This window comes from Sus scrofa, chromosome 2, assembly GCF_000003025.6.
Source record: "Sus scrofa isolate TJ Tabasco breed Duroc chromosome 2, Sscrofa11.1, whole genome shotgun sequence".
NCBI lineage: Eukaryota > Metazoa > Chordata > Mammalia > Artiodactyla > Suidae > Sus > Sus scrofa.
Genome location: NC_010444.4, coordinates 33,634,772 through 33,647,929, shown reverse-complemented (window position 1 = coordinate 33,647,929; position 13,158 = coordinate 33,634,772). Strand labels below are relative to the sequence as shown.

The window sequence follows — 13,158 nt, the reverse complement described above, 5'->3', positions numbered from 1 at the left end:
CATATTTCTTGTTATTTATCTCACTCATCTGTGTAAACTCACCATATATTCCTTTCAGAATATCCTCGAACAGAATCTGAATGGGAAAACAGCTTTGCTCTGAAGATGTTCCTCTTCCAATTTGTCAATTTAAACAGTTCTATCTTTTATATTGCTTTCTTTTTGGGCAGGTAAGTCAACCTCGTACACATTAACTTTGAAGAGTGAAAAAGATTGTCAACAGTTCCATTGCCAGTTAACAGAGTTCGACAAATTCTTGTTCTCTGCCTTGGAAAACTGTCCCAATCAATTCACATGCTTTTTCAAATCAAAAGACTTCTCAGTACAGTGCTTCTCGCTGCCACTCCCTATTAAAGTTGGCATAAAAAGATAAAATTGTATAACTGAATCACTTTGTACACCTGGAAGCAACATAAGATTGTAAATCACCTATAGTTTGTATTTCAATAAAATAAATAAAACCTATATGCCATATCTGGGTTGAATGATGACTCTCCAGTCATTATTAATGATTTTCTTAAATAAGAAAATAATTTTTGTGTAACCCCAGATTACAGTTCCTTAGTATGGGATCTTGTATTTATCACAGTAATTTTTTTCCCCTAAATTTGCTGCAAAATATGAAAAAGAAGCATATTAAGCTACTGGTTCTAGTTCACTGAATGCTTACCATTCCTACCAGTGCCACGGAAACATTCTGAAGCTAGAAACATTTTAAACTAAATAGTTCAGCACATCTTACTAATATTCATTAACTAGGTCAATAATAAATTAAAACTCCATAGGTGAAAGGAGGAAATTTCATTCGGTTGATTGGTCTGTACTTTCTCAACCCACTGGTATTGACTTCACACATCATTTTTCCTTTTTAAGTCAGGTCCTTTGATGTGGAAGTATGGCCTAAGTCAACTGTCTGGGGACAAGTTGCTCCAAGAACATTTATATCTACCCACACGTGCACTTGTTGTAATGCATTAGTAAGTGTTCTTCAGTCCACCCCACATAAATGCTAATGAACTAAAATGGCTTTTTACAGATTTGTAGGCCACCCAGGAAAATACAATAAACTTTTTAACCGATGGAGACTGGAGGAAGTAAGTAATCTTGTGAGGGTGGGTGTGGGGATGAGCATGGATATGGGCCAATGACTGTGGGAGGAGGAGGGGCAAGAGAGAAAGAAAGAAGGGTGCCACAGGGAATTTCAGGTGTGCCAAAGCCAGGTTTTTGATAAAGGAAAGTTCCTATGGGTTCAGAAATGAAGGAGTCAGGTCTTTCCAAAAAAGAGAGTGTACTTAAAGGTTAACCCCCAAGATCCTGACCTCAGCTTTTTAAAATTTTCTATCAAAACCATTTCTTCCCTTTTCAAAGCCCAGAAATTTAGATCTCAAAATTTTCTTTTCTTGGAAATTATTATTACTCATTACATGGGTTTCCAAACTTTTAAATATGTTTGGTTTCCTTTTAAGCAGGGAAAATTTAGTCTGAAAGAAATATTGCTTGACATATCAAATTATAAACAAAAAGGTGTACCTTCAAAGCCTTATATTTCTTTATAGATTTGTAGTATGTATGTCATGGAAGCAAAATGTCTAGGAATAGTATCTGTATGTTACAAGGTAAGAATATTGTATATTTTTGCTAAGACTGACAAACTCTCCTCCCAAATGCCAACTCCCACCTAGAGCGTATGAATCTGCTTCAGACTTTTACCAAGAGAAGCATTTAAATTTTTACCAATTTAATAACCCAAAGGGATATCTTATTTTGATTTCAGTTCTTTAATTATAAGTGAGATAGAGAATATTTTTCATGTTTGATGACATTTCAGATTTCTGTGTGTGTTTTATTCCTGTTCATTTTCATTAAACTGTTTTTCTGTTTAATAATTTATTTTTTTAAAAAGGCTCTAATCTTTCAGGAGTGCTGCAGATATGTTTCCCATTTTCTCTCTCCTTTTTTTTTTTTTTTTTTTTTTGGTCTTTTTTTTGTCTTTTCTAGGGCTGCACCCACAGCATATGGAGGTTCCCCGGCTAGGGGTCTAGTCGAAGTTACAGCCGCTGGCCTACGCCAGAGCCACAGCAATGCAGGACCTGAGCCGTGTCTGTGACCTATACCACAGCTCACAGCAACACCGGATCCTTAACCCACTGAGTGAGGCCAGGGATCAAACCCACAACCTCATGGTTCCTAGTCGGATTTGTTAACCACTGAGCCACGATGGGAACTCCTCCCATTTTCTTATATATCTTTTAATTTTTTTTTGTTTTGATATATTTTTTACAAAACTATATGGCATTTTCTAATTCAAAAGTTACTGCTGTTAACATGTTAGGAAATTTGTATCATCACCAAAAAATTAATTCTTCATTTGGGAAATTTTTGTGTGTGTGTGTGTGTGTTTGCCTTTTCTAGGGCCGCTCCCGCAGCATATGGAGGTTCCCAGGCTAGGGGTCTAATCAGAGCTGTAGCCACGGGCCTACACCAGAACCGCAGCAACGTGGGATCCGAGCCACATCTGCAACCTACACCACAGCTCACGGCAATGCCGGATCCTTAACCCACTGAGCAAGGCCAGGGATGGAACCTGCAACCTCATGGTTCCTAGTCGGATTCGTTAAACACTGTGCCGTGATGGGAACTCCCATTTGGGAAATTTTAAAAATTCACCTTTGCATTTTTAACTAATGTTATTTTTTTAAATATTGATATCTTAGCCAAATGGGATTTTTTTTTTTTTTTTTTTGGTATGAAGAACAATCACGACATCCCCTCTCCCAAATGGCAGCCATACGTTTACTAAATAATACATTTTGTCACTCAGAAAAATGAGTATAAGTTTTATTAGATTTTACATCTTGAAATCATGTCTATTTCTGGACTCTGTTCAGTCTCAGTGTCAGATTTTTTTTCTTTGATTCAAATTGTTTCAATTATTTTAATGTAAGATCCAATTTAATATATGTTAGCATTAGCAGGAGATCATAATTTAGAGTGAGGCCAAGAAAAGATTACTTAAGAAATCTGAGGGTAAAGATTTTAGTTTCTATCTAAAAAGTCTCCCAAAACTCAGATCTCTCATTAATGTTGTTGGAGTTACTGTCGTGTCTCAGTGGTAATGAATCTGATGAGTATCCATGAGGACACCCAGTCGGATCCCTGGCCTTGCTCAGTGGTTTAAGGATCTAGCATTGCCATGAGCTGTGGTGTAGGTCACAGACACAGCTGAGATCCTGCGTTGCTGTGGCTGTGGTTAAGTGTAGGCTGGCAGCTGCAGCTCCAATTTGATCCCTAACCTGGGAACTTCCATATGCCATGGGTGTAGCCCTAACAGACCAAAGAAAAAAATGTTGTCTCTCTAGAGTCTTCTAAAAGTAGATTGGAATAAATGGAGAAAGCCCAAATTTCATAGAGAACATCTGCTTTATATCATAGAAAACTCAGTGTTAATCTTGCTACTTATTAATTATTTGCCCTGAATTTAACCTCTCTGAATATCTGTCTTCTCATCTGTAAACTGGCAATAGTAATACTTAGGTTGCAAAGCTGTTAATAGATAAGAGATAATTTGCATAACACAATTAGCACAGTCCCTGAATTGTGGTAGGAACTCTCTATAGTGTAGATGATACACATCAATGCTCTATCTCTATAGCTACCTGAGTATTGTTCTGTTAGGCTAAGGTAAACTAAGGCCTTTCATAGTCCTAGGCTCCAGGAAGTCCCCAAATCAAACTTGCAGTTTTTTTTCATATATCAGAAGTATGACTACATCTGCAAAAAGGTTTTCAGCCACCCACCTGGGTGATGGGGGTGGCAGTGTGGGGCGGAGAGGGTAGGTGCAGCAAGGCTTACTTTTTTCCACGGGTGTTCATCTGGAGTGAGCAAGGATGGGGGGGAAACAGGTCGCAGGCAGATAGAGCTGCATATTGATGCCACTTCAGCAGCCACTAGCACCAATAATTTTATTTAATTTAGTATTCTTATTCTTAATTGTGAAATTATTGGAATCCATGATTCCTCCTTGAGAGTCCCAGGGAAACAATTATAATACTTGTATCCCGAAAAATGTTCCATAACCACCCTCTATTTTTCACAACATATATGACATAAGTAATAGCCATATTTTCCAACAAAGGATTATTTATTTTGAAAAAAATCAGTGAAATGAAAATATAGATTTGTGGTAGACCTTAGAAATCCTGGAAGTGTAGAAATAAAAACTATACATGATGGAAGGTCAATATTGAACCAGTGAATTCAATCATACAACAAACAGTTATTGACATAGTCTATCCTATGTCTCTGCTGGATACTATGGGGTGTATAAATGAAGAAGTCCTTTTCCTTTCTTTGATTATATTAATAGTCTTGAAGAAGAGAACATAACTATGTCTTTGGAGTCTAACAGTCTACATTCTACATTTTAATTTTGCTCCACTGGAATGCATGATCTTAATATCTCTAAATCTTAATTTTTTTTTTTTTTTGCAAATTTTGATAAGAAGAGCCATCTCAGTAATTTCCATTGTGGCTCAGCAAGTTAAGGACCCAACATAGTCTCTGTGAGGATGGGGTTAAGGATCCAGTGTTGCCTCAAGCTGCTGCAAGCTGTGGCATGGGTCACAGATGCGGCTCGAATCCAGGTTGCCATGGCTGTGGCATAGGCCTCAGCTACAGCTTTGATTCTACCCCTGGCCCAGGAACTTCCATATGCTGCAGGTTCGGCCATAAAAGGAAAAAGCAAAAAAGGAATAGCTATCTCAGTAGCATTGGTGATAGGTGGATTAAATTGGATCATGCCTGTAAGGTCCCTGCCATAAGTAGTGGTAGCCATTATACAAAAAGAAAAAAGTACTATTTTATTTAGAATATATGAACTGGCTATACTAGACTTCCCTCTTACTATACTATAATATCTTATATATGTAAATCTATCTAAAAATATTAATAATAGCTACTATTCAGTGAGTACTTACTGTATGCCAGCACATTCCAACAGTTGGTTCTAAGCGTTCTACATAAATTAATATATGTAATCCTCACAAAATTCTATTATTACAGGAAACAGAAGCTTAGAGAAGTTCTAAAATTTGTCTACAACTATAGAAACATACTTATAAATTGATGAAGTCATCAATTTGATTCAGGCAGTCTAGAATCTATGCTTTGATCCCTGCTCTTTCCAGCCACCACTGGGGTAGCATGTTGACACAGTGGAGAACTTAATAGAAATTGATTTTGATATGAGATTGCTGAATGATCACTGGCTCCTGCAGGTAACTTGAATTGAGAGTAAACCTACCAGAGTGAATGAAGTGAAAGGACTAAGGGTGTTGGCGTCTGATAATACTCTCTGCCACTTAGCTTCATCATCTAGAAAACAAAGATTTCAATACCCATCTTTCCAGGCTCTCTCATGAGGAGCAAATGAGAAAAGTACCTGAAGGTACCCAGCCTGGGTTGTCCATGGTCGTATGAGTTTGAGTGGTGCAGTGGGAATGTGAGCCTGGGTCTCCTGCATACTCATCCACTCCCTTTACTCATTCAAATGTAGACTTCTTAACCAAGAAATATTGGTGTATTGAAAGACTAGATTTAGCTTAAGGGAATCATTACGTGAGAAGGCAGGCCCGCCAAAACTGGTGGATCTCCATCTCTGCCCTGTAAATCACAAAGCCATCAAGGCTTAATTTCAACAATTATAAATGGCCTGTCGTCCAGCCTCCTCTCTTTGGCCTGCATTGTGGAAAGCTCTCCAGTCCTGTGGTTCTGTGATGGGCTTCTTTTTCCCTTCCCACATAATAATATTCTTTGCTAAGACGGTCCTTTAAGATAACAAACACATTTGGTAAATAGAATTCATCTTTAGCATTATGTAAAAGAGCAGTGGGTTAGGGTACAGGAGACCAAGGCTTTCATTCCCATATCACCAGTTAGGACTGCATGACCTTGGACAACTTAATTTGCCTGTCTGAGTCTCTCTACAAAAATGAAGAGTTTTAGCCTGCAGCTATGAGCTGTTATCTGCCTCTGTAACTTAGTAATTATTCTGCCTCAGATATTCTACCAAATCCACTTATGGTATGTATGTGGCAGAGTTCAGGGGGTTCTAAATTCATCCTAGAAAGAAGGAGCATTCCTGGATGGAAGAATTAAAACTTCTCCACACAATAAAAATTACTACTGGCAAACTCTGTCTCTGGCTCAGATTTGGGAGTTTTAAATTACTGGGCTGGAACCAGAAAAGCAAGCTCTTTGTGTCCTAATTTTTTGTTCTCTTTGAAATCCCACTGGTACTGATTTGATCGAAATAGAAACTGTAGATCAAAGCTATAGAGACCATCATCCTTGCAAGGAGGACATGAACCCATTTCCAAAGAAAAAAAAACCCATGCTTTCCTACCCAAATATCCTCTATAGTGCAAAGTTTTCAAGCAAAACATATTGATTGCAGTTTTCTTTGTAACTGCATTTTTGTTTGTGTGGGTTTCTCATGCTAACTTTTACTGAACATCTAAAAAAAGTAAAGGAATACAGAAAAGGCAAAATTGGGATCATACTGAAAAACTAATTTGTGGCATACTTTTATCACCTAAAATACATTATAATATATGTAGATTCTTCCTCTCTGGGAGACAGACATTCCCCCCATCGTGAGAGCAGGCTAGACCTGGTGAGCGACTTCTAAAGAATCAAATAGAGAGAAAGGGGGAGTTCCTGTCGTGGCACAGCAGAAACTAATCCAACTAGGAACCACGAGATAGCGGGTTTGATCCCTGGCCTCACTCAGTGGGTTAAGGATCTGGTGTTGCTGTGAACTGTGGTATAGGCTGGTAGCTGTAGCTCTGATTTGACCCCTAGCATGAGAACCTCCATATGCCATGGGTGTGGCCCTAAAAAACAAAACAAAACAAAATAAATAAATAAAATAGAGAAAAGGGAAAATGAGTAACTGTGCAGTAGAAACACCTGGTAAACACTATATTAACAAGGTGGTAAAGGTTCACATCATTAGTGCTATCAGCGGGTATCATGTAGCCCTGATGGGCTGTGGTGAAAATGGCACTTCACCTCTGTGCTCTGCCTTTATCCCAAAGCCCATAACCCCACTCTAAACACGTGAAAACATCAGACAAACCAAGACTAGGGGAATTACAACAGCATGCTTGTCCAGCAGTACTCAAAATTGTTAAGGATATGCGTTTAGTTAATCACAAGGTAGTCATGTTGACTTCTTAGCTTTGACAATATACCTTGGTAACATAAGGGTCAGTGAAGGGAACTGGGGGAGGGGTGCATGGGCACTCTCTGTACTATCTTTGCAAATTTTCTACAAATTTACAATTAGTTTGAGATAAAGAAAAAAACATTTAAAAAAATATAAACATATGCTGTCACATATCTGGAATCTAATATGTGGAACAAATTAATGTATCTATAGAAAAGAAACAAACTCATGAACATGGAGAACAGACCAGACGTGTGCTTGCAGAGGGGGAGGGGGAGCGAGTGGGAGGGACTGGGAGTTTGGGGTTAGTAGATGCAAACTATTGTATTTGGAATGAATAAGCAATGAGATTATGCTGTATAGCCCAAGGAACCATATCTGATAATTGTGATGGAACATGATGGAGGATAATGTGAAAAAAAGAATGCATATATATGTATCACTGGGTTACTTTGCTCTACAGCAGAACTGACAGAACATTGCAAATCAACTATAGTTAAGAAAATTTTTAAAAACCTTATCAAACTGTACATTTTAAATGTGAGTAAATTTTATGAAAAAATATAAACATTTGTCATAGAATTAAATATTTTTTAGCTGATTGTTAATAGATATATAGTATTCCAGAGCATTCATTAAATGTAATCGTGACTAGCACAGAGTTTGTCAGTAGTAAGTGCTCATTAAAAGTTAGTTGTTGATGGAGTTCCTATCATGGTGCAGTGGTTAACGAATTCAACTAGGAACCGTGAGGTTGCGGGTTCGGTCCCTGGCCTTGCTCAGTGGGTTAAGGATCCGGCATTGCCGTGAGCTGTGGTGTAGGTTGCAGATGCGGCTCGGATCCTGCGTTGCTGTGGCCCTGGCGTAGGCCAGGGGCTACAGCTCCGATTCGACCCCTAGCCTGGGAACCTCCATATGCCCCATATGCCGAGGGAGCGGCCCAAAGAAATAGCAAAAAGATGAAAAAAAAAAAAAAGTTAGTTGTTGTTATTGCTCTTATCATTTTGTTCAATATTCCAATAGGATTACTAAAAACTGCCCTATCAAGTATCCTCACACATGCTATTTCTTCCTTATTTTTATTTTCTTTATACATTGATCTGAGGTGACTTTCAATTGCTCTATGATTTGCAGGCAAGGGTGTTTAGGGAAACTGAGAAGAGCAAGACCATTATTGCCCTTGTTCTGTTTCAGTGTCATCCTAGTGGCTGTTTGATAGACCTCTGTCTCCAGATGGGAGTTATCATGTTTTTGAAGCAAATATGGAACAATTTCATGGAACTGGGATACCCGTGAGTACTTAATTTTTAAGTTACAAAGAAGAAAGAGAGAGGCAGCATGGCTCATTCTTAAGAACTGGGGCTTGGTAATCAGACAGATGATGGTTCAGTTCCCACTCTGCTCCTCACTAGATGTGTGGCCATGTGTAAGTCAACCAACCTTTCTGTACCTCAGTTTTCAAACCTATAAGAGAGGCTCAGCAACTTTATCTACCTCAAGAACAGTTGTAAGGATTAAAGGAAATAATGGATATAGAGTAACTTCTACTGTTCAACATCTTAAGGCACTTGTTGGTGTTCTTAAAACATTATTGACAGTATAGGTTCTTGAGGACAAAATAACTTGCTGGTTTCTTTTGGCTACCAAAACAGCAAGGTTGTTATTGCTGTTATTTAATAAGCAGAACCTCCACTTCCACCTCCCTCCCCCCAAAAAATATAAAGTTAAAATCCTGGATGGGCAGGTTTTGTGCCATTTGTTACAACAGCAATAACAATAAAACCCTTTAGACAGAATTTCTGTCATAACATCAAAACAGTGCATCCTATTTTGTCCATATAGATAAATTTTAACTGTGAAATGCTGACATAGAAGGACCCTGACTGTCCACATTTACATCTATTAAAACCTATTATCCTTCATAAGTGAGTGAAATACAGTGTATTTAAAGCAATATGGTTATGATTTCATTTGTATTTAGTAAATATTTAGGAAGAGAATTGCTGAGTCTTATAGTTGATGTTTGCTTAATTTTTTAAGAAATCCCCAAATCCTCTTCCAAAGTGATTTCATATTTCCACTAACAACATATGAGATTTTCATTTGCTCCGCATTCTTCCAACATTTGGAGTTGTCAGTTGTTTTCATTTTAGCAATTCTACTGTTTGTGTAATGGTATTTCACTGTGGTTTTAATATACATTTCTCTAATGATATTGAACATCTTTTCATGTGATTACAAATCATTTGTATACCTTCCTTTGAGAAGTATATATTCCAGTCCTTAACCATTTAAAATAATTGTGTATTATTATTGACTTGTAAGATTTCTTTGTATGTTCCAGAAAAAAAGTCAAATATATATTTTGTGAATATTTTAAAAATAAATAAAATAAAACAATGTAGTATGGAAGCTTTGAGGCCTAATGAAGTTAAAAACATGATAATTTTGAGGAATTTCCTTACTATGGGGGGAAAAAACTGGTTAGTTAATTGATGGTATAAATAGCTCAGGCTTAGTCATCAAATTGCACTGTGACTCTTTCTACTCATTGTCCCATAAATACTATCATGCCATCCCCGAGCAGAGACCTGGGGGTGGAAGAGGTGAAATTAACTCTGAAATCTGCCATAAAATATTGTTTTAAATAAATTATAGTCAGTCTTAGATCACTGGACTATAAGATTACTAAGACTTTGTTCAACTTTCTTCTCTACCTCTTGCTTATAACTTTCTTAACCTCTCTGAGACGTTATTTTTTTTGTTTGTAAAATAAGGGATTTATGAAACTTAAATGAGATGACCCAATGATATTTAGCTTCATCAATAAATGGCAGAATTTTTTTGTGAAGAGATGTATATATAAATCCTCCATATTCAGAACAGTTTAAATCTCTCCTATATGAAGAGAGAATACGGATGGAGGATTGGGACGCCCAGTCCATTCTTTGTATCCTTTCCTATCCTTGACTCACCTCTTTAAAACATGCAGGTTGAGGAACATAATTTGAAAATATCTGAGGAAACTAAGTACCAAGTGTCTTGCACATATCCTAATATGCTGTGCTTTAACATGCTGTGGGTACTTCATTAGCATAATCAAGAGGGTGTAGTAGACATGATAATATTAAGAAAGAGACTTATCATTATCATTATTCATGTATTTCTATACATACCATGCACTGTAGACAGCACATTTTCGCCATGGTCTTGCCCACATGGTGACCTTGGATTTTGTATATCAAACCCCAAGGGATGTGGCAGATGACTTCCTGTTGGGATTTTTCCAGCAGTTGAACAAAAGGCCCTGCTGAAAAAAATCTTGCAGGAGTAAACCAGTCCCCAAAGCAATTATTTTGAAACTTTTAAACCACAATTCTTTTCCTTCAAGTAAAATCTTTAGCAGACTGAAATAAATAAAATAGAAGCAAGCTGACCTTCTAACCCCAACCTTCTTTTTCATCTTTGAGAGGCTCCAGAGGCAACCTCCATGCAACACTCATTAAAGCACTGCCTCATGTTTTGATCTAGTTATGATGCTTCTTCCAACCTCCACTGAAGCCTCCAGGTTCATGTTAATTAAAACTGAGAGTTGGGTACTGTTCACTGAGTCCTGTGAGATTCACTTCATGCTAGAAATAATTTCCATCTAACTCTTAAAATAATTCATTACCCAGAAGTCTACAATACATACATACCAGATTATTTCTAAGACATATAATTTTAAGATTGCCCCAGGGCTGGGGAATAAGTATTATTACTTCATTTTCAAGTATAATAAATGGACTGAGACACAGATTCATTGCCTGTAAATTATTGTTCATAATAGGAGCAGGATGTAATCACTTGAACCCTCTATGTTTTAAAAACTCAGATAAGTGAAGTGACTTGCTAAAATCAATGCATTGTAGGATGTGGACTAGACACTACATCTCTTGAAACTCTAAGTTGGACTTAGTTATCTAATGTGAGATGTGATTTCACTCATGTTCAGAGAGCACAGCCCATACTGGGCAGGAAGGGCTCAGATCCAATTACAATAGGCACAATAGGTAAAAGTTTGACTATTTCTGTAGAATAGGTGGGGTAAGAGAAGGGATCATAGAAATAAATATCTGTCTAATCAACATCAGGATGTGCCTAGTGCTTGGGAGGATCAACTCCTTGATAAATATTTAGATGTTTTAGGGTCTAGGAAGTCTGAGGCCTCTTTTTTCTTGCTAAATTTAAAGTTGAGACCATGCAAAACCAACAGTTCCTAGGCATGCTAAGTGGAGTTGATGTTTCTCTTCTCTTAATACTTCATTTCATCTTAGAGGTAATTTGGGGCTATGAATTGTTTACCAGATGCTCAAATAAGAGCCCCAAAGCCCTTTGTTTGCTCTGCGGTGTAGGTTGATCCAGAACTGGTGGTCACGACATAAAATCAAACGGGGAATACAAGATGCTTCAATACCTCAGTGGGAAAATGATTGGAATCTGCAGCCCATGAATATTCACGGACTCATGGATGAGTACTTAGAAATGGGTAAGGAAAGAACCTTCTGCAGAGCTATTTGACTTTCTTGATGCTTTTTTTTTTTCTACTTCACACAGGCTTTGGTTCAAGAGAGAAAACCATTTCTCTCCTTTCCAACCCCAAGCATTCTAAAACACATCTGTACCTTCATCTCAGCAGAGCTAGAGAAGATATTCAAGCAGTGTCCTTGCAAGGCTCACATATGTTGTCCTATCAGCCACAACATGTGACCAAAATGAAAGCACCTAATTTTCAAGCAAACATTTTTAAGCAACAAAACAAAGCAGAACCCATTGCTCTGTTAAGAAATATGTAATCCCACCCAAATAAAGCAATAGTTCTTTCTCACAATAAACCTTTGCACAGACCCAGTCTGAGACTTGGCTTCTTCAAGAAGCTTATTTATATTATGAAAATAAGGATTCCCATTCTACCTATTAAGGGCATTGCATGTTGTTTTGACATTCGTTTTTAGTTTTTTTATTCTGGCCCTCAGTTTTCTCATCTATAGAAGCAGAAGACAAGGTTAGGCCTCTTGGTTCCCCCTCTAGAGCTAAGCATTGTTCAAGTCCATTTCTTTGACTTTTTCTTTATGCTACACCTCATGCAGGTGAAACGCTCACAGACTTTCAGACTACTGAGGTCTGAGTTTGAATGCAGGCTTGAACATTTTTTAGTGAAATGCCATTTAGCGAGTTTACCTAACGTGTATGAGCTACAGTCTTCTCAAACTGTAAAATGGGATAAGCACACTTACCTTGTTGGGATGTTGAAAGGATTCAAGGCTGTCTATATAAAGATGCCTAATATGGCACAAAGAAAGTACTCAATAAATGATACTGTGTATATTACTGATTCTTCTAACCCTCTCCCTCTCCTTTATAGTTTTGCAGTTTGGTTTTACCACCATCTTTGTGGCGGCTTTTCCTCTGGCCCCTCTTTTGGCTCTGTTAAACAATATCATTGAAATCAGGCTGGATGCATACAAATTTGTTACCCAGTGGCGGAGGCCTTTGCCAGCCAGAGCAACTGACATAGGTAAGATTTAGGAACCAAAGGGTTTTTGCATTGCTAAAACCAAGAGATGGCTTGATCTTACATAGCACCATGTGGATTTCTATTGCTGGAACTCCCTTCCAACCATAACAAAATTGTTTTCATTAACAAAAGAATGAAATGAATACTAATTTAGTTGAAAGTTCATACTAAATATACTGTTTCATAAATTTGTTTGTAACTGAAAGGAATCTCATATATTTTTCCATATTAATAAACATAGCTCTGCCTCATTCTTTATAATTGCTGCACACATTTCTGTTATACATTATATGACCTTTTTTTTTTAATCAGTCCCTTAATTGGAGATGTTTAGATTACTTCAGTTCTTGGCCATTATAAGCCACACTAAGGT

The 13,158-nt window shown here is 37.5% G+C and overlaps 1 protein-coding gene across 5 annotated transcripts in view; it reads left to right on the top strand.

The window, feature by feature from the left end:
* Window positions 1-13,158, top strand: part of ANO3 (anoctamin 3) — a 430,234-nt gene that overhangs the window by 401,044 nt on the left and 16,032 nt on the right. For all 5 annotated transcript variants that reach the window (XM_013987284.2, XM_013987285.2, XM_003122910.5 and 2 more), the window contains 5 exons: window positions 59-170; window positions 1,037-1,094; window positions 8,423-8,520; window positions 11,623-11,756; window positions 12,633-12,785. In XM_013987284.2, the coding sequence (XP_013842738.1) occupies window positions 59-170; window positions 1,037-1,094; window positions 8,423-8,520; window positions 11,623-11,756; window positions 12,633-12,785 (555 nt within the window). The remainder of the gene's footprint in view (window positions 1-58; window positions 171-1,036; window positions 1,095-8,422; window positions 8,521-11,622; window positions 11,757-12,632; window positions 12,786-13,158) is intronic.